Consider the following 24,742-nt stretch of genomic DNA (forward strand, 5'->3'; position numbering starts at 1 on the left):
AATGAACGTCGTCAATAAACAAGCCAACTTATAAAATCTTGTAAAATCGTTATCTCTACCATCACTACTTACGATGGTATTAGATTTTATGAAATACAAATTTTAACTGCAATCGAAGCGAAAATTATGTTTACTTGGTTTTCTTTATTAGTTCAAGGGTTTTCAAACAATTTACTTTAGTTGTAATTCCTACAATCCAGAACCAGACGGTGAAACATCTCAATTTCTTCTTCTGACAGATTCCTTTACCTTTTATACATATATGAAATGAAAATCGCGTCGAACGGTCACAGCCGTACTTGCGGTTTTGAGATAAAATAGGTTTATCTTAACCACATCCGGTTGCCGGCCTAGCCGAGAGCCATTAGCATTTATTAATCCCAGAAGTTAGTCAGTTAATTTTAATCACTGGAACTCTGAGCAGACATTTCTCTTCATTCCTGTATTTTAATATTTATACCGATAACCCTTAAACATATAAAGCTCCGTGCTGATCCGACCGTGCAATGTAATAAACCGCTGCGCGCACGGTAGATGTTTGAAACATATTAGGAAATTTTGAGTTTGAGATTTGAAAAGATATACAAGAAATCTTTGTAGGCGTAATACGGCGAAGTAAATTAGAAAAAATGCGGACCTGTGGGTCGTACGACGTGAATGCTGTGGAAGGAGGTGGGACGGAGTCTTCTCCAGTTCAACGAAAACCTATCTTTATCGTTAAACTGATCTTATTTCTTGTACTTTGTGCCATAATTATCACATTGTGCATATTGTGGGTGTCAAAAAGTAAAGAAGCGTCGAGGGATAATAATATCGTAGGAAAACAGGTAATCCTTGCTTTTTCATAATAAGCAAGACTGGATGATCGCATTCCCAGTCCTTGATAGCTCAGTTTGATTTGTTAGATGGTCGAATATTTTAGACCGGTAAAAATTTTCATACGAGAATAATGCCGTAGTAGCAACGATACAGTGGATAAAACGGATAGATTTGGCAAAAACAATTTGAACGATAAAGTAAAAGTTTTTGGAACGGATTAGGTATGAATAAGTAACAATGAATTCTGGTAAATAGAATATGAGAGGTCGTGGTTATCGCATTCTAGGAAAATTAGAATAATATTGTGATAGTAATAAATATTTTTCAAGATCAGGCCACCGCCATCTTGTAATTGATATTCGAGTGATATTCGAAAAAGTTCTCTCATATCTCGATCGAATAGTTGATTCTCTTCCCAAATTTCATTCAAATCTATTTGACTGTTTGTTTAGAATTGGAGATGTACGTTACCGAAAGTAGTGAGTTTCAAAAGTTTCCCATAAAAGTCAACCATATTCCTTAAAGACGTTTATCAAGCGTTTTTTAGACCACTTTCGGATTCATGAAACATTCGTTCAGTCACCATTTTTTTCAAAGGTGACGATTTATTGTCAGCTTGTTTCAAACTCCTAAGCAAAGTAATAATTATGCAATTTTAGTTACAACAGATATAGATCATATCTTCCGAGTAACGAGATCCTTGGAATAGTCGTAACTGATTGGAAGGGCCTAAAAACTTACGCTCGGTGTCAAAAGACCCACTTTGCCTCCTTGGTGCACAATCTAATATTATTATACTATGCCGATCGACTATTGCTTGGCAGTTTTTACATTGAACTTCGGACTTCCTGTAAGCTGCGATGAAGTGGGGAAGCTATTGTAATTACCGCTATGAGAAATTGGGTTTCACCAGAAAATCTCTTCCGACCATTTTCAGATCAAACGCCTGGGTGTGTGTAATCAATTTTTGTCCAACAATGTCTCGAGAACGCATAAGCGGATTATCGTGATTCTGGTCTCAACTGATGCTAACTGACGATAACTCTGCAAACATGGTTAGACGGAAAAGAGAAAAAAAAGATTTTTAGTACTAATAGTTAATGTCATCGAAACTTGCATCTATCCTAATCTAATTTTCCGAAGCTTGGAGACGTATACAAAACGCATTATAAATAGGATGCAGTAAATATCAATTCGCCAACACCGATTATTTTTCTACAGTCATAGTACAACGGAGATACTATTTCTTATCGTGTTTTTGTAAATCATTTTGATTGATAATTTTTCGATATCAATCTATGTTCGTTTTCTTCCTGGTGAATGTGTACAACGGTATAATTTTTCTACAGTCGTGGAAATGAAACGAAATGTTTCGCACTGACAATGAGAGACGTGATTTCAGGGATCTCATTATTAAAATGCAGAAAAATATTTCACTATTCATGTAAATGATTTGACGATTGGTATAATTGATTTGAGGGTTTGTTATTGTTAAGTCAAATACTCTCTACAGTTGATGTTGTGTGCTTAGCATGCATACAGGAGATAGTTATTAACCATATAGCTGATCCAACTACGTTGATTTTACAGTTATCACGAAATTTCAATATATTTTCTAATTCGAATACATAGATGTTGATTTTTCAACTACAGATAGTTCTCTCAGTTCGCGATATTGAACGAGATGAGTGCGTCTGTAAAAATGATTTCTAGGAATTTCTACGAATTTTTGGGGACATTCGGACTGTGCAAGTTTTTGTACAAAATCGAAAAATGCATAGTTTGTTTGTTATGAATGAATGTGATTTTATTTAATTTTTATCAAAAAAAAAAAACTATAACATTCTATAATTTAATCAGTACAAAAAAATATGAATGTCTACTATTTTCTATGAAAAGCTACGCATATTAACAATTCTCTACAAAAAAAGTACGTAAATTTCCGAATTTCCCTGGAAATTCGTAGTTGCAGAAATTTTCACCAGCGAAGACACGGCTTGTAAATTTCACACGAATTTTGAAAAACTCGAAATTGATACTGGAATCCCTGAATTTTACTTCTGTACTAGGATTATTTTTCGAACAAGTAATGGCACTTTTCTTATATCTGAATATATATAAAGACATATGCAAGGGTATTCACGATTTATTCTTATACCTAACCATTGTATATAAGAATGAATATATTCCTTTCATATTGTCAGTTTTACTAACGACGAAGTTTATCTCCGTTACATCTTGATGCTGATACTTCTAGTAATTTAAGTTGTAGGTAACCTTAGTAGAATGCGTGTAAACTTATGTAGTAATCAATTCCGGTACCGGACGACAGTCAGCGGATCCCACGTGAAACAAGCGTAATAACGGTTAAATGCTTATGAAAACATCGCGATCAAATCAATTTTATTAACACAATGTAATACATTGGTTGTATTATAGGATAAATTACGTGGACGGTATGATGGAACAAGTCAAATGCCTGTCAGCAAATTTGATACACAGGAGACTACGACTACTGAAACACCGGACACTTCACCTTTAACGTGAGTTACCTCATTTGTTCATCATCAAAGTTCGTTGATAGCACAAAACGTAATCGTTTAGAGAATTCCTGATTAGCTAACTCGCTTACTTACTCCATCTCCTGTTAACAGGGTATGGGGCGAATCTAGACAGGAGACTACGACTACTGAAACACCGGACACTTCACCTTTGACGTGAGTTACCTCATTAGTTCGTCATCAAAGTTCGTTGATGGTATAAAACATAGTCGTTTAGAGAATTCCTGATTAGCTAACTCGCTTACCTACTCCATCTCTTGTTAACAGGGCAGGCGGCGAATCTAGACAGGAGACTACGACTACTGAAACACCGGACACTTCACCTTTAACGTGAGTTACCTTATTTGTTCATCATCAACGTTCGTTGATAGTACGAAACATAGTCGTTCAGAGAATTCCTGATTAGCTAACTCGCTTACTCACTCCATCTCTTGTTAACAGGGCAGGCGGCGAATCTAGTCAGGAGACTACGACTACTGAAACACCGGCCACTTTACCTTTGACGTGAGTTACCTCATTTGTTCATCATCAACGTTCGTTGATAGTATAAAACATAGTCGTTTAGAGAATTCCTGATTAGCTAACTCACTCACTTACTCCATCTCCTGTTAATAGGGCAGGCGGCGAATCTAGTCAGGAGACTACGACTACTGAAACACCGGACACTTCACCTTTAACGTGAGTTACCTCATTTGTTCATCATCAACGTTCGTTGATAGTATGAAACATAGTCGTTTAGAGAATTCCTGATTAGCTAACTCGCTTACTTACTCCATCTCTTGTTAACAGGGCAGGCGGCGAATCTAGACAGGAGACTACGACTACTGAAACACCGGACACTTCACCTTCTACGTGAGTTACCTTATTTGTTCATCATCAACGTTCGTTGATAGTACGAAACATAGTCGTTCAGAGAATTCCTGATTAGCTAACTCGCTTACTCACTCCATCTCTTGTTAACAGGGCAGGCGGCGAATCTAGTCAGGAGACTACGACTACTGAAACACCGGCCACTTTACCTTTGACGTGAGTTACCTCATTTGTTCATCATCAACGTTCGTTGATAGTATAAAACATAGTCGTTTAGAGAATTCCTGATTAGCTAACTCACTCACTTACTCCATCTCCTGTTAATAGGGCAGGCGGCGAATCTAGTCAGGAGACTACGACTACTGAAACACCGGACACTTCACCTTTAACGTGAGTTACCTCATTTGTTCATCATCAACGTTCGTTGATAGTATGAAACATAGTCGTTTAGAGAATTCCTGATTAGCTAACTCGCTTACTTACTCCATCTCTTGTTAACAGGGCAGGCGGCGAATCTAGACAGGAGACTACGACTACTGAAACACCGGACACTTCACCTTTAACGTGAGTTACCTCATTTGTTCATCATCAACGTTCGTTGATAGTATGAAACATAGTCGTTTAGAGAATTCCTGATTAGCTAACTCGCTTACTTACTCCATCTCTTGTTAACAGGGCAGGCGGCGAATCTAGACAGGAGACTACGACTACTGAAACACCGGACACTTCACCTTCTACGTGAGTTACCTTATTTGTTCATCATCAACGTTCGTTGATAGTACGAAACATAGTCGTTCAGAGAATTCCTGATTAGCTAACTCGCTTACTCACTCCATCTCTTGTTAACAGGGCAGGCGGCGAATCTAGTCAGGAGACTACGACTACTGAAACACCGGCCACTTTACCTTTGACGTGAGTTACCTCATTTGTTCATCATCAACGTTCGTTGATAGTATAAAACATAGTCGTTTAGAGAATTCCTGATTAGCTAACTCACTCACTTACTCCATCTCCTGTTAATAGGGCAGGCGGCGAATCTAGTCAGGAGACTACGACTACTGAAACACCGGACACTTCACCTTTAACGTGAGTTACCTCATTTGTTCATCATCAACGTTCGTTGATAGTATGAAACATAGTCGTTTAGAGAATTCCTGATTAGCTAACTCGCTTACTTACTCCATCTCTTGTTAACAGGGCAGGCGGCGAATCTAGACAGGAGACTACGACTACTGAAACACCGGACACTTCACCTTCTACGTGAGTTACCTTATTTGTTCATCATCAACGTTCGTTGATAGTACGAAACATAGTCGTTCAGAGAATTCCTGATTAGCTAACTCGCTTACTCACTCCATCTCTTGTTAACAGGGCAGGCGGCGAATCTAGTCAGGAGACTACGACTACTGAAACACCGGCCACTTTACCTTTGACGTGAGTTACCTCATTTGTTCATCATCAACGTTCGTTGATAGTATAAAACATAGTCGTTTAGAGAATTCCTGATTAGCTAACTCACTCACTTACTCCATCTCCTGTTAATAGGGCAGGCGGCGAATCTAGTCAGGAGACTACGACTACTGAAACACCGGACACTTCACCTTTAACGTGAGTTACCTCATTTGTTCATCATCAACGTTCGTTGATAGTATGAAACATAGTCGTTTAGAGAATTCCTGATTAGCTAACTCGCTTACTTACTCCATCTCTTGTTAACAGGGCAGGCGGCGAATCTAGACAGGAGACTACGACTACTGAAACACCGGACACTTCACCTTTAACGTGAGTTACCTCATTTGTTCATCATCAACGTTCGTTGATAGTATGAAACATAGTCGTTTAGAGAATTCCTGATTAGCTAACTCGCTTACTTACTCCATCTCTTGTTAACAGGGCAGGCGGCGAATCTAGACAGGAGACTACGACTACTGAAACACCGGACACTTCACCTTCTACGTGAGTTACCTTATTTGTTCATCATCAACGTTCGTTGATAGTACGAAACATAGTCGTTCAGAGAATTCCTGATTAGCTAACTCGCTTACTCACTCCATCTCTTGTTAACAGGGCAGGCGGCGAATCTAGTCAGGAGACTACGACTACTGAAACACCGGCCACTTTACCTTTGACGTGAGTTACCTCATTTGTTCATCATCAACGTTCGTTGATAGTATAAAACATAGTCGTTTAGAGAATTCCTGATTAGCTAACTCACTCACTTACTCCATCTCCTGTTAATAGGGCAGGCGGCGAATCTAGTCAGGAGACTACGACTACTGAAACACCGGACACTTCACCTTTAACGTGAGTTACCTCATTTGTTCATCATCAACGTTCGTTGATAGTATGAAACATAGTCGTTTAGAGAATTCCTGATTAGCTAACTCGCTTACTTACTCCATCTCTTGTTAACAGGGCAGGCGGCGAATCTAGACAGGAGACTACGACTACTGAAACACCGGACACTTCACCTTCTACGTGAGTTACCTTATTTGTTCATCATCAACGTTCGTTGATAGTATGAAACATAGTCGTTTAGAGAATTCCTGATTAGCTAACTCGCTTACTTACTTCATCTCTTGTTAACAGGGCAGGCGGCGAATCTAGACAGGAGACTACGACTACTGATACACCGGACACTTCACCCCTAACGTGAGTTACCTCATTTGTTCATCATCAAAGTTCGTTGATAGTATAAAACATAGTCGTTTGGAGAATTCCTGATTAGCTAACTCGCTTACTTACTCCATCTCTTGTTAACAGGGCAGGCGGCGAATCTAGACAGGAGACTACGACTACTGAAACACCGGACACTTCACCTTTGACGTGAGTTACCTCATTAGTTCGTCATCAAAGTTCGTTGATGGTATAAAACATAGTCGTTTAGAGAATTCCTGATTAGCTAACTCGCTTACTTACTCCATCTCTTGTTAACAGGGTATGGGGCGAATCTAGACAGGAGACTACGACTACTGAAACACCGGACACTTCACCTTTGACGTGAGTTACCTCATTAGTTCGTCATCAAAGTTCGTTGATGGTATAAAACATAGTCGTTTAGAGAATTCCTGATTAGCTAACTCGCTTACTTACTCCATCTCTTGTTAACAGGGCAGGCGGCGAATCTAGACAGGAGACTACGACTACTGAAACACCGGACACTTCACCTTCTACGTGAGTTACCTTATTTGTTCATCATCAACGTTCGTTGATAGTATGAAACATAGTCGTTTAGAGAATTCCTGATTAGCTAACTCGCTTACTTACTCCATCTCTTGTTAACAGGGCAGGCGGCGAATCTAGACAGGAGACTACGACTACTGAAACACCGGACACTTCACCTTTGACGTGAGTTACCTCATTAGTTCGTCATCAAAGTTCGTTGATGGTATAAAACATAGTCGTTTAGAGAATTCCTGATTAGCTAACTCGCTTACTTACTCCATCTCTTGTTAACAGGGCAGGCGGCGAATCTAGACAGGAGACTACGACTACTGAAACACCGGACACTTCACCTTTTACGTGAGTTACCTTATTTGTTCATCATCAACGTTCGTTGATAGTATGAAACATAGTCGTTCAGAGAATTCCTGATTAGCTAACTCGCTTACTTACTCCATCTCTTGTTAACAGGGCAGGCGGCGAATCTAGACAGGAGACTACGACTACTGATACACCGGACACTTCACCCCTAACGTGAGTTACCTCATTTGTTCATCATCAAAGTTCGTTGATAGTATAAAACATAGTCGTTTGGAGAATTCCTGATTAGCTAACTCGCTTACTTACTCCATCTCTTGTTAACAGGGCAGGCGGCGAATCTAGACAGGAGACTACGACTACTGAAACACCGGACACTTCACCTTTGACGTGAGTTACCTCATTAGTTCGTCATCAAAGTTCGTTGATGGTATAAAACATAGTCGTTTAGAGAATTCCTGATTAGCTAACTCGCTTACTTACTCCATCTCTTGTTAACAGGGCAGGCGGCGAATCTAGACAGGAGACTACGACTACTGATACACCGGACACTTCACCCCTAACGTGAGTTACCTCATTTGTTCATCATCAAAGTTCGTTGATAGTATAAAACATAGTCGTTTAGAGAATTTCTGATTAGCTAACTCACTCACTTACTCCATCTCCTGTTAATAGGGCAGGCGGCGAATCTAGTCAGGAGACTACGACTACTGAAACACCGGCCACTTTACCTTTGACGTGAGTTACCTCCTTTGTTCATCATCAACGTTCGTTGATAGTATAAAACATAGTCGTTTTAAGAATTCCTGATTAGCTAACTCGCTTACTCACTCCATCTCTTGTTAACAGGGCAGGCGGCGAATCTAGACAGGAGACTACGACTACTGAAACACCGGACACTTCATCTTCTACGTGAGTTACCTTATTTGTTCATAATCAAAGTTCGTTGATAGTATAAAACATAGTCGTTTGGAGAATTCCTGATTAGCTAACTCGCTTACTCACTCCATCTCTTGTTAACAGGGCAGGCGGCGAATCTAGTCAGGAGACTACGACTACTGAAACACCGGCCACTTTACCTTTGACGTGAGTTACCTCATTTGTTCATCATCAACGTTCGTTGATAGTATAAAACATAGTTGTTTAGAGAATTCCTGATTAGCTAACTCGCTTACTCACTCCATCTCTTGTTAACAGGGCAGGCGGCGAATCTAGTCAGGAGACTACGACTACTGAAACACCGGCCACTTTACCTTTGACGTGAGTTACCTCATTTGTTCATCATCAACGTTCGTTGATAGTATAAAACATAGTCGTTTAGAGAATTCCTGATTAGCTAACTCGCTTACTTACTCCATCTCTTGTTAACAGGGCAGGCGGCGAATCTAGACAGGAGACTACGACTACTGAAACACCGGACACTTCACCTCTAACGTGAGTTACCTCATGTATTCATCATGAACGTTCGTTGATTGTATAAAGCGTAGCCGCTTAGAGAATTCGTGATCATCTAACTAGCTTACTTTATGAAACTTTGTCTTGTAGTTCCTCGATTGTGTTACCTCATGTACAACAACTGATACTTTCAGAAATCACATGCAACCTGTGACGTCATCTGAAGTTATGTCAAAAATGGCCAAAGGCACAACGAGTCGAATTCTTTCCTACATGAACCATTCCTCTGATGCATGTGATGATTTTTATGAATACGCTTGTGGAGAGTTCGAAGATAACCAGCTGATGACAGAAAATGACCTCGCAGAACAAGCAATGCAACGAATTTTCAGTAAATAATCTCACGTTATTATACAAGTTTACCATGAGAACGGAACTCAAACATAACACGACAAAAACGATATTCTGAGTCAATCATCCGACGTGCACTCAAATGAAGCATAATTCGATAGGATTTTTTCACTGTATTGGTACAGGTTTGATCTACTTCATTGACGCGGAAAATCGTTGTGTCTGGCTGTGTCACAATAATCGAAAATAATAAACTGTCTAAAAATGTAACATGTCGATGTATGACTGTTCCACGATAGATGCAAGATTACAATGCAATATCATGAGACATCTAATAAGTTCTCGATACGAAGCTTGCAATGACACGAGTCGAGGCCAGTCGTATGGATTTTTCGTCCACACATTTAACGAACATAAGTCGATGTAGAGTCTGAAAAATTCCTTTAGTGGAAGTAGTTTTGTATTTCATCGCCAATCGGCGATACCTAGTTGCAAAGGAAAAGACCAACGGGCGTGCAACTCGATCAATTGCATTAATTTAATGCGCCCAAAATTACACTACTATTGAACCGAAAAACGTGCTCGGTAGATCAGGCTTGTAGTTTTGGGTGGTATACTGAAACTTCTGGATAGGGCTGCAGTGTGCAGTACACACGTTTCTGTGTTAACGTTATCAACTGTTTTTGTTGTCTTCCATTTTCTAGCCGAGGCTCAAAAACGCCGAAGTGACGAACAGTCCTTTCTCGACTATTACGAAAGCTGCCTGAATTACGAAAAGACGACCAATCAGTCTGAAAGATTGGCAAACGGTAGGCAATTGAAACCTTACTGGACCGAATCAAATGGACGGCAGGTACTTTTGTACTTAGTAATAGGCATTGTTTTCATCACGTTGTAGTTCGACGAGCTGTACAAGAAATCGGACGTTTTAATTACATGGATAACATTGGGAAGGATGATACCCAACCTAAATTCCGCGATACGCTTCAGAGACTTCTCGAACGGAACAGGTGAGCTTACCATTAGTACTTGTACTGGCTAATCTTTGCCCGCTTGATCACAGGTGTGAAATATATCGTTTAAAAGGCAAGCAATAAGAAGAACGCCGTAGTCATTTATGAATCAAGCATAGGTATATAAGTAGACCTTGGTTTGGATTATTAGGCTATTGACGCCACGTCGTGTCAATGAAAAATGTTAGCTTTAGACGTAAAAAAACACACGAAATCTTTTTAATCGTTCGAAAGTATGTTTCCAAATCTTGAAGAGTTTACGAGATTTATACGAAATTGGTAAAGCACTCGTCATGTTGGTGCATACATGACTAATTTTTATTACAGAATTCTGACAATCACTCCGCGATAAATGCATCCATCACGGTGGTTGCTATACCTGATTATAAAAAATATTTCTCAGTCTAAATGCTAAAGTAATAATATCATCTCAGTGTTATCAAATTTTTGCGAGAAAATCGTAAATGAATGAGTTAGTGTAATTCCGACATATTTTGGTGCGCTGGATACGATAGCGTTGCCCGTTCTTTTTCCATTGGTGAAAAATGGCATGTTTTTACGACAATTGTATTTTTAGTCCTATGATCTCCCAAACTGTTTCATAAAGTACGCTAAGAAAAATTGAAGTGTTCTTTTTCTCATCTAAAGAATGTCATACAATAGTATCATAAAATATTATTACTTTTCAACACCTCTCCTGATGTAAGAGAAGTATTAGTTTCAGTCGAATATCACGTTTGCTAATGTTAAGGAATCTTTACGTTTTCGATCCTCTACAATTCGAAAAACAGGTTTTTATAGAAGTGTCGGTCGGTCTGCCGGCCTGTTGGTCTGTCCGAAAAAGTTCCGCAATGATTTCGAAAACAGCTCGATAAAAAGATCTATAAATTACAGATTTTCACAGCCTAAATGATTGCCATGAAAAATTTCCATATCCCTTTCAATTTGAACTTTCGGTTCTACCGGAAATGAATCGCTTTTTAATGTTTAACCGACAAACTTATACTTTTTCTTCTTCATTAAATTACATTATGTTTTTCCAAGTTTATATTTTTATTGGAAAAAAAAAATGTATGAATTTTTTGTTCTGTAGAAAATTTTTTATTCTTCTAAATTTTCTTTCAATACTTTTTCATTTCATTGTCAAGTCTCGGCAGTTTCAGATTTTTCGTTTAGCCGTTTTTGCGATCATCACGGCAGATTTTCGAACAGCCCGACAGACTCTCCACTTTCATGACGATGAAAAGTATCGCGAAAAAAAAAGATTTCCCGGCAGATTCTTTTTTAATTCCATCACGCCTACTAATAGCCGTAACAAAATATTTCTGACCCAAAAATTTCATATCTCTTACGATCGTAAATATAATCGTATTTTTCCCTGTTTGAAACGTTTCATCCAAGATGATTTCAGAGTGATAAGAGTATTTTCATTCGACTTAAATAGCAGCTTGACCCTTTCAGAACCCTTGATCATTGCAGTGGTTGTGCATTTTGAAAATTCAAAACAAATGCTTCTTTCATCAGAGTTTTTGTAAAGGATGGGATTTGACAACATTTCCAATAACTATTTGAAAAACCACATATTGAAGACTATCCCTTCATTTGAGCATGTTTTCTAGTCGAAAAAGTGCAGCTTCAATAGTTAAAAAAAGAGATGCGTGTGACTTTTGTTTTTATTTCTACTTTTGTAGGCTATTTAATGTCAACTCTCTTTCTGGAAACAACATTTACGCTTCCAGGATAGCCTCAAACGTCATGAAAAAATAGATAAGCTTGGCAACAATTAATGCAAAGAATCTGTTATGAGAAAAAAAAGATTTATTATACATATATGGTCATTAGGGAGTGCCAGAAATTATTTTTTTCAAACACGCAACAAAATTTCAGTGAATCATCTGAAATAGAATATCTCGACCAAATATGAGCTCAAAATATTGATATTTAGAGGTGCCTATTTAATTTTTTCCATTTTGTATTTAAATAACACGTAAAAAAATCGGAATTTTGTTTTTCTTTTGTAAACTATTATAAACTATCTAAACGCAGATTCTTAAAGGAAATTTCACGCTCTATAAAAAAAGTACTGAGATAAAATTTTCCTAACTCTAACCAATTAAGATATATTCGTCTGTAAACATTGAGTCATCTTGAATATCTTCTGATCAGTTAAAGCGAGGAAAATTCTATCTCAGAACTTTTAATATAGTGTGAAATTTCCCATAAGAATCTGTATTTACGTAGTTTATAAGTCGAGCCGTTTACGAGAAAATAAATTGAAAATCCTCCTATTTTTCTAACAATAAGTGTTATTCAAATGGAAATTGGAAATAATAAAATAGGCGTCTCTAAATATCCATATTAAGAGCTCATGTTTGGCTGAGATATTCTATTTGAGATGCTCTACCAGAATTTTGATGCGCGTTTGGGAAAATAATTATTTTTTTTTGGCACACCCTAGTGGTCATCATATGTGCACGTAAGAAAAACATGTAACGATATTTATTTAACATGCAGAACGCACTTGTAAAGAAATAAATGCTATTCAAGGATTATAATTAAAAGTAATAAGCTCTCGGGTTGGACACATTATTTCAATCGATTGTTTATCATTTTTCCGACTTCAATATTTTTTCCGAATCATCAATATGTTTTCGAATTATCCGATCGCTTAATTAACAATTTTCCCAACATCACAAATTATATAATAAAAGTAGTGATAGGAATATTAAATTTAAATTTTCTTCAAATCTTGCCAATGAACACTTCGTATCCATTAGAATGGACCCACGTTTAGCTTTTAATACAGGTCAAGGAAAATTCTGAAAAAGATTAGAAAGCTCATGTGAAAGATAGAGAATCGATACACGCCTAAGCAAATTTTATTCCAGCGATAGATTCAATTCAGTTTTGAAAGGGTCAAGTGGTAAACTTTGACATAAAAAACGCAAATATTGTACCCTATTATAGCACGCATATCTATTACAATAATGTTGCGGGTTTCTTTTAGGTCACAAAGCAACATACATTTTTTTTACCGTACTTTATGAAGTGGTTTGGGAGATGATACGAGTCATAAAGTGCATTATTCGTAAAAAATTATAAGAGACCATTATTGCAGAGCGTTGAATTCACTACAAAAATATTTATCGGACATTTATGTACATCACCTCGTTACTGAGCTACAAATTTCAGAATTAAACTAAAACCATTTTCGATTATCAATCGAATGGAAAATGAAAAATGGCGTTCATGAACCACTAAATGTCAACATCAAGGGCTCAAATTTTCACTGGCATCTTATTTCCGCTTCCTACAACTATGAAACGTGTGACTTGGAATAAAAGCTTCGTAAATTTTTTTTGAACCGGTCTAGTATATGCGATATACATATACATATATATACGGCACTTTATTATCTTCATTCTTCCATCGGAGAACCAAAAACACTTTTTTACACCAGGTCCCGCCAGGTAACGTCGTCTACAGGTAAGATCATTGAGGTTGCAGGAGGGGATGAGTCTATAGACTTGAGGTGGTCATGTCCGGTTACATGCCTCAGTTTTATTTATTAGAAATAATTTTCTTTTCGTTGTTTGTCTTGCACAAAGGAAAGTGGGAATAGAATGAACATTTTAAGGTTCGGTGGTATCTAGCTTGGAAACTATTCATAGGAAAGGGCCGTGCCTGTGAAGGCTTTTGTTCAGAATGCCAAGATCTATAACATATCAAAAATCCAGACGATTCCACTAAAACCCAATTCCTGTAGGATTATTGCGGGACTCAAATGGTAGCCCTGTATTGCAAACACATCGACACAACATGTTCATGATACATGAATCATCTCATGTACTGTATTAAACTTGAACTTTTCGCGAAAAAATATGCTTTTCCTGTGTTTATTAAAGATTGCTATCAAACTACGGTCAATGAATGTTCAGAATTTGAAATAATTTGGTATTACTCTAGCTGAAAATACGTGACCGAAGGTGTGATAAAATCGAGGTAAAGGCACTTTTCACATGCATGCTCATCAGGGTGGTTAAAAAAAAAAAATTTTGTCCGCACTTACCATTTCAGATGTTAGTGTTTGTCGCTCTTTCAGTGTTTACTTCCCATGTTAAATGAATGACCTGTTAAATTTGAGGGGTGGGGTGCAAAAATGCGAAAGACCAAAAAGTCGACGGGACGAAATCCCGAAAATTAAACTGCCGACAGTTAAAAACGTAGAAAGACCAAAAATACGAAAAGACGACTTGTAGAAGGATAAAAATTGAGAACGCAAAAATGTATAAATAAATGTATACTAACATTTTTTTTTTTTTTCTTTTGAGAACGAGAATTTTGACCCCCACCCGACTTAAGCTGGAGAGCTCATCTGTTGGGAGGACTTTTTTCTATCAAGCACTAACATTTGAGGGGGTAAGAGCAGAAAAGGTTTTTTTTAACCACCCTAATGGTCGTACAGTTACATCCGAAACGCATTAAAGTTATAACATTTGAATTCTCGAGTCACTTCTGACTACAAGTCAACGCAATCGCTGATGGAATGCAAGTTTCGTTGTTAGAAAAAAATCTAAAACCTATAGAGTAAGCATGAGGTCTGATTCGCAGCGCCCTCTTATTCGACATTACTCCAGACCTCGCTGTAAACGAAGGGAATTGTAACACAGAGCCACAAACAATTCAGTTTACCTGGAAAATTGGGCCACTGATGAGCAAAACTGACCCCTACACGAATAAAAGAGCAGAGGAATGCTATAAACAGCAGGAATCGGTGAGAAACGAACCGGAAGTGAATTTGACAGAAGTCTACGGAACTTACAAAGAGTGCAAGGTGAGATTAAGCATGCCTTCGATACCTGGTTTTTACATAATACAATACAATAGCACGATTACTTATCTTATACGTACATGCGATACTGGAATGACTGGTAATTATATTACCTGTAACAGTAAATTTAACCCTTGAAGTAAACTTTGTTGACAGAACTACTTCGGCACCTTTACAACGTCCATCAAAAATAGCGTGAAAAAAATTTTCGGAACGGATTATGATCGATCGGAGCAAATCGGGGTTGACGTTGAGAAGCTGATTGAACTTTTCCTTGTGCCGGCATGTATCTCATTTTTTGATTCCATACGTGTGCAATGATCGTCTATAATATGTCATCTATAACGGTGATTCTGCATTGCAGGAGATGGATGAAGATGAAATCCGTAAGGCCTACGCAACCAAGAATTATAACTTGAAGGGTGACCTCTCTGTCAGACGGGCACATAAACAACCGCCATTCGTAAGTAAATTACAGAGAATTCTACACATTGCAGCAGAGGAAAAAAATAAGAATCCGATGATATATCGAAGAATTTCATCAAACATCGTTACTCTTGTAGCTTGATTTCAAGAAACTACTACCACCTCGAGCAAATGTGGAAAGAAAACTCTGGCATGGTTATCTTCCTGAAGACCTTACTCGAGCTGTAAAGAATGTCGCCTTGCGAAGCTATCAGATTGATGACGAAACGTGGATAAATGATGCTCTCCTCGCAATTTACGCTCACGATGTCTATCACGAGGTAAGTTTCGTCATTTGATGAGGGGCCGTTGGAGATCGAAATGCTTGGGGTGAAGAGTCTGTATCGTGATGATTCAAAACTATTATCTCGTGTTTGATAGCTTGAAGTCATAAGCGCCAAAATGTGATTTTTCGAACGAAGGGTCACCTCGTGTTTTTTCACTGATTCCGACAAAAATTATGAACAAATCCATGAACAAGTTAGAGTCAATGATCCGAAAACTCGAAAGCAAAAGGTTGTCTATAGGCCAATAGAGTGTGCTGTGTAGTAGATCCACCAGACAATAATTTGTTGTTACCTTTATCGCTTTGTTTTTATGAATAATATATTCATATAAGTAAATATGCTTATTAAACATTTTTAGTGAAACCATTATGAAAACTTCTCAACATAATTCGATCTATTCATTTACATAATATCGCTTATGGACTACTGTGATTGGTTCGCATTATTCGTCCTTTCAGAACGGGCCAATAGTCCTGTGCACCAGCTCTTACGACCATTTGTCAATAACTTATCAATTTTTCAATATCAACATTTTTGATAATACTCTTCAAATTTCGCCGAATTATAACGAAAAATAAGCGGCTTTATAAATAAGCCTATAATTTAATCTAATTTAATATTTAAAAATAAGCGCTCGAACTTTCCGTCCTCACACTGCAGGTTCCAAGTTCACAGAAAAAAAAATAGTAATATCCAGTTCGAATTTCTAACTACATATTCAGATTCGTGATTAACGATTTAAAAGACCTCAGATACCATTACATGAAAATATGACGATTTTTTATTTTTAACCACTATAACGGATCCACCGTCACAAATTTTGGAAGTCTGAGCTCGGATTCGTTATCAATGACCCAAAAGATCTCCACCTACTAATTTCTACCGAAATCCGAATATTTCTAGATTTTTTTCTACCATATTGGTTCCACAATTTTGGATTTCGTAAATCTGACCTCAGATTCGTGATCAGCCACCCAACAAACCTTACGGTACCAATTTTCAATAGAATCTATTTATTCATTTTCGAGACATCATTTGTATTTTATATTTTGGAATTTTCTTACTTAAACAATCCGACTAGTAAAACGATCAAAGCCAAAATTTAATTAGCTCGAAGTTTGAAGAAGCCGCGTCGACTGGGCCAAACTAATTGAAATCCGGTAACTCGATCTCGAGATATCGTCGGACGAAATAACTGATCACACAGATGCATACATAAAAACATACATCCACACATATGTACGTCCATCCGAAAATGGTTGCATGTCTTTCCCTATATCTCATAAAGTCGAGATCTATTGAAAACTCAACTTTTTGTTTTCGGGGTAATTCCAATTACTTCCTTTCTTATCTGAGAACAAGGAAACGGGAAGTTCAAAAATTTATACCACCTTTCCTCTTCACGAACACTAAAAGCTCGTCTAATTTTAAGCCTATGACCTTAAGTAATTAGAAACGCGATGTAATATTAGTTTGGACTTGAAACCAACTTATTTAGTACAATTTCCGGAATTGGTTTTTTTTCTCGCAGTTTGTTGCTCCGCGCCACGATGTCGAAAATTACTGCAAGCGACTAGCAACTAACCTGATGAAGACGCATGCATCCAGTTTATACATGTCATCATTCAAAAGCGAGGAACTCAAGGTCATGAACAGAACGGTAAGCGAATAAAGCCTTCGAATTCTGCGACGTTCCAAGCATATAATTCACGATGTATCGATCTGATTGTGAACCACGATTGTTGTTGTGTTTTCAGGTGACCGAAATGTTTGAAAAATTAAGGAAAACATTGGAGTCGAATGTGTCGAAACAGAAGTGGATTGGGAAGAAGAGCAAAGAGGCAATTTTGAAGAAAATCGCAAGACTCTCAATCGTGACACCCGCCCACCGAACCGATTATCATAACTCAAACGACAATGAGGTACGCAACATCAAACCGCAGACACCTTCCTTCGGATTGCGGGCTAGAACGGATTGTTTAAACCACAGACGTTATATTTTCTTCACAGATCGAACTCACGGGCGATTTTTTCAACGACACAATGGCGCTGCGGAAGATGTACAGAACGTCCATGTACCAGATGCTGGATAAACGGCCAAGCGAAGAAATGTATGCGTTTGCTTGGTTGACGATCATTTTTACGGTCCCCGCGATACGAAATCGATGATCAGTTTCGCAGGGAATATAAATTGTCCCGATCGGTCCGCATTGGCCTGAAAGTCGATTTTCGATTCACAGATGGACGTACTTCGCCCAACCGTACGACGCGTCGACTTCATCTATATACGAGCTCGAGAAAATAATTATACCGTTCGGAGCTGTAGATTGGCGCTTTTTGGACCGTTCCTACACCACCTCAACGCAGCATTTGGGGCTAGCTACTCTTGGAACGCTTATCGCCAATGAAATTGCTCATCATTTTGACTTCACAGGTACGTGACGCGTCATGAGTACACTAAAAAAATGCTAGAGTCAAAACAACTACGTGATATACCTATGTGTACATAGAACGACTGTAGTTGGGGGAAACATTAAATATAACTTCCCTCGCTGCAACACTAGATAATTGAATGACGATATCAACTTCAAGAATATAGCGAAAGAAATCATTTATGGCAACTGTGTTCTTCGTTGGTAGCGACTGCTATGAAGTTACCGTTGGTTTCACGCATGGCGCTGCGTTGTAAGTATAACGTTCGGTGTGATTGTCATGAAAATAACGCATAGTTGCTTTAACACGTATAACCCACCATGTGTATGAACAGTTAACCATACTGTAATTTCACACGCAACGAAAACGTTAACGATTCTCTGTAGTTGAACGAACCAGCGCGAACGAGTTACGCGAACGGCGCTTGAGTTCGATTCAATATGAAAATAGATGCCATAATTATGGAAATTATGTACGTCTCCTTTTCATATACGTAGTGATGAGTATCGTTTAATAAACCAAATCGTTTTATTGGAAAATTGTTCGTTCGATCATCATTTTATGAAAATAAATCGCGACCGATCCGCGTAAAGAAGGATGTACCTGCGGTTAATTGACATTGTTTTAACTAAATGTTCTGTCGTCATTAAAGAATATAGTCATCCGTGGAGTCCCAGATTCGAACACAGGCTTATGGAGATAGACTGTGCGGTGTTACGGGGCCGCTTAAGACCTATGTGAATCTGTCACACGACTGTGGAAAAAAACATTTGAAAAACTAATATCAATTGTACTTCGTTGGTGCCCGCTTGTATCACCATTTTTTTCATTTATACTTTGACTCAACAAAACATGGAGTCGTTTCTTTGATTTTTAGGAAAGCTAACTTTTCTGTTTGCAAAGATAGTCGGATTCTTTCAACGGGGATAGCTTCAGAGTCGTTTCTATAGATTTCTACCACCTTTCTTTTTGTTGTACTTCGACCCGAGTCACCGGTTAGAGTGATAGGGCCAACTCTCGCTCCCCCTCTCTCTCTCACTCTCTGAATACGGCTTACGGCTTCAGCTTGGTGAACAGAGCGCGCAGTCTATCTCTGTAAGTCCACGGGTTGGCGTCCCGAACAAAATTGTGCGTACGGCGTTTTTTCGGGATTTAAGATAAAAATTAGGTTTTCCCGATTTGCGATCAATTATAAGTAATTGACATGTCAGAAAGATGTGCCTAATGGCCGTAATCAGGCTACATATTTGAATTTTATTTGTGGATTAGAACTACTCCAAATGATTACATGCTCGTGTTTAGTTATTAAATCTATCGCATATCCTCCTGACAACTATATAAGGTGTCTCAAAACTCGCGCAAGGAGTAATTTTGGTGGAAAACCCTGCTTTATAGTGACAAATAGTCGATTTTTTATTGATCCATAAAGTATACAGAACAGAGTTGTGTATGCAATAGCATTGCTGGCACATACGCGCTCTTTTTTTGAAATTTTTCTGCATTACCGTTTTGCGTAAGTATGGCTGAATTTCACTGACACAGCGCTCAATTTCCTCCTCAAAGGTACGAGTCCTTCAACGACAGCCAGAGTGTTTAAGATGACTAATTGATCTAGTCGATCTACATTTTTAATTAATCTCCTCACATTTGATGAATTTAAATCACTATTCGGACCAGATTTTGTGCAAAAATTGCAAACTGTAGCTGTCAAGCCTTCGTTATTTTTAAATTATTGCTTAACAATGAAAACGCGTTTTTATTTCGAGTATCGCCCCATTTTTAATAACCCCGAACTGGCAGCTGTCACGCTGTATTTTGATTTTTGGTGGCAACACTTTACCGCACAAATTGCGCGAAATTTAAATCTTGCGCGAATTTTGGGACACCCTACATACAAAAGTTAAACTTATCCACGTAACGAGTTCAATTCTTGGGCGGAAGAACACCATAACCACCCCATCACTTGTGACCGGATGACAACAACAATAATCGACATAACGATATATTATGATTGGTTTTGCCAGACGTAACAATCCTTACGAGCATCCTAATGTAGTATCAAAATATGTAATTTTGTAATACGAGCGAGTAAATTTGATATGGCAATCACAGCAAATAAATTATGCCAAAGAAGTTTCGTAGTAAAACCGTTTAGTCAACGTAACTAAATGATTATCGTTGGCGATGTAGATGACAATACCTGATGTTACTACATTTTTTATAGTTAGTATAACAATAGAACATTGAAGGACCGGGAGTGCATCAGATTTTTTAGTTATTTCATATTTGCCAAAACTATAAATTTTTTCAGTATACTTGACTGAAATGTGATGGGAAATTGGGCAGGGGGAAGCTAAATTGAAACTTATATTTGCCGAAAGTTGGATCGTGCAACCTTTACGCTATTGTTTTTTAATTATTCATACAATAATGTATGGTAATTATGTATAATAACGCCTCGAGTAGGGACGTGCGGATACCAGAATTCTTCAGCTCTGATCGGGAAAAATCTATCAGTTTCGGGTCGGATTCCCGAAAATCTCGGCATTCCCGAAAATATTAATGTTTACAAAGATAGCTAGATCATTGACGTGGGATCCGTGAATTAGAGACAGAAGACAAGAGCGAGTGAATCGGCATCATGATTGAAGATAGTCGATGATTAATACACAATAAAAGATATACTTTATTTGAGCGAGATATGTGCGAACTGTGTCGCGAGAGATCAGACAGACAACTCAGATTTGATGAAAGTTGAGAGAATACATATGACGATATACATAGGAGATATTGAGACAGTTATTAATCTCTTTTCAGGCATAAATTACCTGAACGGTTGGAAAGGTAGGAGGGTGGCGCCTGTTTTCTGCTCTAACACGGATGATGATATAAATTACAGAAGCGACTACAAAAACCATTACCAAAATTTGAGGGGAAAAATGGACTCCATCTTCCTGCCATCGACTTCTCAAAATATTCATTACAGCGTAAGCCACAGACGTTCAGCATTGTCCGTTTTATTCATTGGTTAGACAAATCAAATATGGGGTCGTAGTAAAATAATTTTTTTTTGCATTTCTGAAAATGTATTCTCTGAGCAAAGTTTGAATGACTCGGGTAAATCGTCAATAAATTATGATAAATCCCGACTGTCTAATTGCTAAAGTTGTGGATGATTTCAAAAAATTGTACCAAATCAGTTTTATGTAACAAGTCGTTCGTTAAAGTCTTTATCGAATTCACACCGGACGCATACTTTGAATGTTCTATAACTCGCCGGCACGAGTAAATGGATAGAATTGATTTTTTCAATACGCTCAATAATTATAATTTTGCTCGGATGCCCTAAGCGAGTGCCTTGTAGAATTCAATTCAATTTCGCTGGACTGTTGATTTGGTCAAACGAGTGTCATTACGCATGTAATAAGGAAAATGTCATAATTCAAAACATCATGTATTTTGTCATTGTAACCCCAATTTTTAATCTCATAAATAAAACCAGAATAAACTGTCTGGAATTGACTGAATTTGCAGATATCCGACCTCAGTCTCAATGAGAGATTCTCAGACGACGCCGGCCTGCGACTCGCCTACGATACGATGTTAAACTTACCCGCGGAAGCTAAAATACCATTGCCCTGGCTTTCGAACTCGGAATCCAACGAGATACAACAATTCTTCTTGGCCTATGCTCAGGTGCCTACCTAATTGACACTTGTAATACTTTTTTTTTATGCATGTGGTCGCTGTTCGTTGTATGTTCAACGTCTAAATTAGTCTAACGGGAAATGGTTAAGCTCCAACGGATGCTGAATACTGTATTCTCATAGAGAAATCACAGTACGTGCTGACAGAGGAACCGAGCAGTTGGTAAAGAGCAAAGATCATAGATCATTTTCGACTGATACGCACTACGCTTTTCATTGTTAAGCCTACCACTTGACCGCTCGTAATTGTTGTTCCAATATTTACAGATGCATTGCACAAAGAAGCCTCTCACAACATCCTTCAGATCGCTCTACGAAGACGAAAACTTGCCAAGCCGACTACGGATTGCGATAACTGCCGCCAATAACGAAGCCCTTGGAGAAGCCTGGCAGTGCAAAACGGGAACCAAAGTCCGCCCTGAGGAAAAAACATATAATTTTCCTCACCTCGACGGTATAGACTTCGGTCGTGAAACCGAAGCACTCCCACCTAATCAATGAGTTTATGTTTCATCTCAAGAAACAGCCGTTTGTGTCAAAAATATACCAGTGAACTGTGATAAATATCACTTGTATAATTACTAGAAAATATCATTAAGATGAGTGTATCGTTACAATAACGGCTTAGATATTATTGGGATTAGAAAAAAAATTGGTACAAGTACCACCCCTTCAGTGTGATAGTAGTTATCAATACTAGATTTTCTGGTTACTGCAACATGTTTTAGTTCATCGGGGCCACAATATCAATTTATTGTGTCATCAACATCTAATTATCGCAGTTACAGAAGACATGATACGAATGACTATAATCGAAAAGAATAAAACCCACCCTTGTTTTTCTATTTACAGGTACAAAATTAATTTTCACTTTGTACCCAGAAATATATTTTTCGGTTAAAACAAAAAATGAAAATAGTTAGGGCCCGTACATAGTTACCACAACTAAGAATTTTTCGCCGTCTAATGAAACTATATTAAGTATCGTAAATTTTGGATATGACTATATGAGTATGATAGGTCACCATGCAGACTGAAATACACGAAACATACCATTTTTCTCGTAACACGTATGAGATAGGTAAAAAAAATACACGTATTACGAAGGAATATAATTTCATGATACGTCTACTGAATGTTATTATTAATATGTACGTACAATGTAGACACGGGTGCAAAGCAAAAAAATGTAAGTCTATTTGTCGAATGAAATAAATCTGCTTGTGGTACGTACAGTTGATTAAGGTCATATTTTATTAGCATATCGCTAGTAATGCAATAAATATTAAACGTACAATAAATCATACATCGATTCCAACAGCACCGTTATCATTCTGGCTAAAACATATGTCACAATGTGACATCGGGGCCTTAATTCGTTTAAACACTGTTAGTGGTGATGCAGAGGGTTCTCCGTTCAAGGTAGTTCTGTGAATATTGTTCAAAATGACGGTCATTACCTTTATCAGCGTGGTGACAAGGTACAAACATAGCCCAAGCTCGTGTAGTTGAATACATGTTACGATTATATCATAAGATTTGATACAGATTCTCATCTTCAGATCAGATAGTAATTTTTTTGTCAATTTCCTCATCAATCTAACGAAATACCAACTCGATGCAATAATTTCTCAAACTGCTTTTTCCCTTTTACTTACTTTAACGGGAATGCGAGTGACAGGCAGGAGCTTCTTGTCGCGATATCGTTCCTAGAAATCACTGCCTTCAAGTTGTCCACAAAAAGACAACGAAAGTAAGGTGAACTTGAAGAATCTCCTTAAATTGTTTAATTCATTGGGGAACCACACTGCCAACTCTTAAAGCTTGGTGGCAGCACAATCGTTGGTTCAAAATTCAAATTCAAGCATACAATATTACGTGAAATTAATTTTCCTTTATTGAAGATCTTTTTTCGTCACTTGGAGAAAAGCAGCATGGCAAATTAACCTGTTTAAATTCTTCAATCGTCCAAACAAAATACTTTTTGGATTTTGGAATACCGGAATTTCACGGCAAAGTGGACCAATGATTGTGCGCCACCTGCAATCAGCTTGACAACTGTGGAAATTGTGCCCAACTTCAGAGTGGCTTTTTGTCTAGGGAAACTGGAAGATGTCAATGAATTATTTCGTTTGGTAATAAGACGAGGAATTTTTGATAGATGAGAGAATTTTAGGAAATACTTGCTCTTGGAAATTCTTTGAAATATGGCGTGTTCAATACAACCTATAAATTCTTCAACTGTTGCTGGGAATTTAAACCAGCCGTTCATAATTTTTCATCGCTCGCTCGAATATTTTTAAGATTCTTATTTCACTTGCTGGACTCTCTCGATTGTAGAAATTTATTCATGAAAGTGGTAAGAATGATGATGATTAATCACAATGTGAATACGTAAGCTCAAACCCTATTCTTCGTATTTAGGTATCAGTACTTACAAACTTCTCTTTTTCGATACTGATCTATACAACGTTTGAATAATAAGTGAATAATTTTTACGTCGCAAGCCAAGTTCTTTTGAATGTAAGTTGACCAATCAGAGTTCTGACATAATGCAACAATATTTATGTGAAATCTACAAAATCTCGAC

General features: G+C 37.9%; 1 protein-coding gene across 46 annotated transcripts; it reads left to right on the forward strand.

Annotated features, from left to right (window-relative positions):
* Positions 1–414: 414 nt before the first annotated feature.
* Positions 415–23,392, forward strand: LOC107225488 (dentin sialophosphoprotein). Of its 46 annotated transcripts, XM_046739563.1 has the most exons (49): positions 415–827; positions 3,259–3,362; positions 3,474–3,536; positions 3,648–3,710; positions 3,822–3,884; positions 3,996–4,058; positions 4,170–4,232; positions 4,344–4,406; positions 4,518–4,580; positions 4,692–4,754; positions 4,866–4,928; positions 5,040–5,102; positions 5,214–5,276; positions 5,388–5,450; positions 5,562–5,624; positions 5,736–5,798; positions 5,910–5,972; positions 6,084–6,146; positions 6,258–6,320; positions 6,432–6,494; positions 6,606–6,668; positions 6,780–6,842; positions 6,954–7,016; positions 7,128–7,190; positions 7,302–7,364; positions 7,476–7,538; positions 7,650–7,712; positions 7,824–7,886; positions 7,998–8,060; positions 8,172–8,234; positions 8,346–8,408; positions 8,520–8,582; positions 8,694–8,756; positions 8,868–8,930; positions 9,042–9,104; positions 9,260–9,456; positions 10,121–10,225; positions 10,315–10,426; positions 15,041–15,263; positions 15,417–15,542; positions 15,625–15,723; positions 15,824–16,006; positions 17,544–17,672; positions 17,770–17,934; positions 18,023–18,123; positions 18,253–18,446; positions 21,263–21,432; positions 21,980–22,141; positions 22,420–23,392. In XM_046739563.1, exons 1-49 carry the CDS (start codon positions 630–632, stop codon positions 22,651–22,653), a joined length of 4,581 nt encoding a protein of 1,526 aa, XP_046595519.1. In that variant the 5' UTR covers positions 415–629; the 3' UTR covers positions 22,654–23,392. The 46 variants fall into 46 exon arrangements, with proteins under 46 accessions (XP_046595519.1, XP_046595525.1, XP_046595520.1 ...); XM_046739569.1 differs by lacking the exon at positions 8,868–8,930; XM_046739564.1 differs by lacking the exon at positions 8,346–8,408.
* Positions 23,393–24,742: the final 1,350 nt, after the last annotated feature.

The sequence above is a fragment of the Neodiprion lecontei genome, chromosome 5, assembly GCF_021901455.1.
Source record: "Neodiprion lecontei isolate iyNeoLeco1 chromosome 5, iyNeoLeco1.1, whole genome shotgun sequence".
Taxonomy (NCBI): Eukaryota; Metazoa; Arthropoda; class Insecta; order Hymenoptera; family Diprionidae; genus Neodiprion; species Neodiprion lecontei.

Bases quoted from the DNA above. Each gene is read 5' to 3' on its own strand.
- LOC107225488 (XM_046739563.1), top strand. From the start codon at position 630: ATGCGGACCTGTGGGTCGTACGACGTGAATGCTGTGGAAGGAGGTGGG. The intron at 8,757-8,867 runs GTGAGTTACCTC...TCTTGTTAACAG, and splicing joins CCGGCCACTTTACCTTTGAC to GGCAGGCGGCGAATCTAGTC. The intron at 15,543-15,624 runs GCATGTATCTCA...TCTGCATTGCAG, and splicing joins TTGAACTTTTCCTTGTGCCG to GAGATGGATGAAGATGAAAT.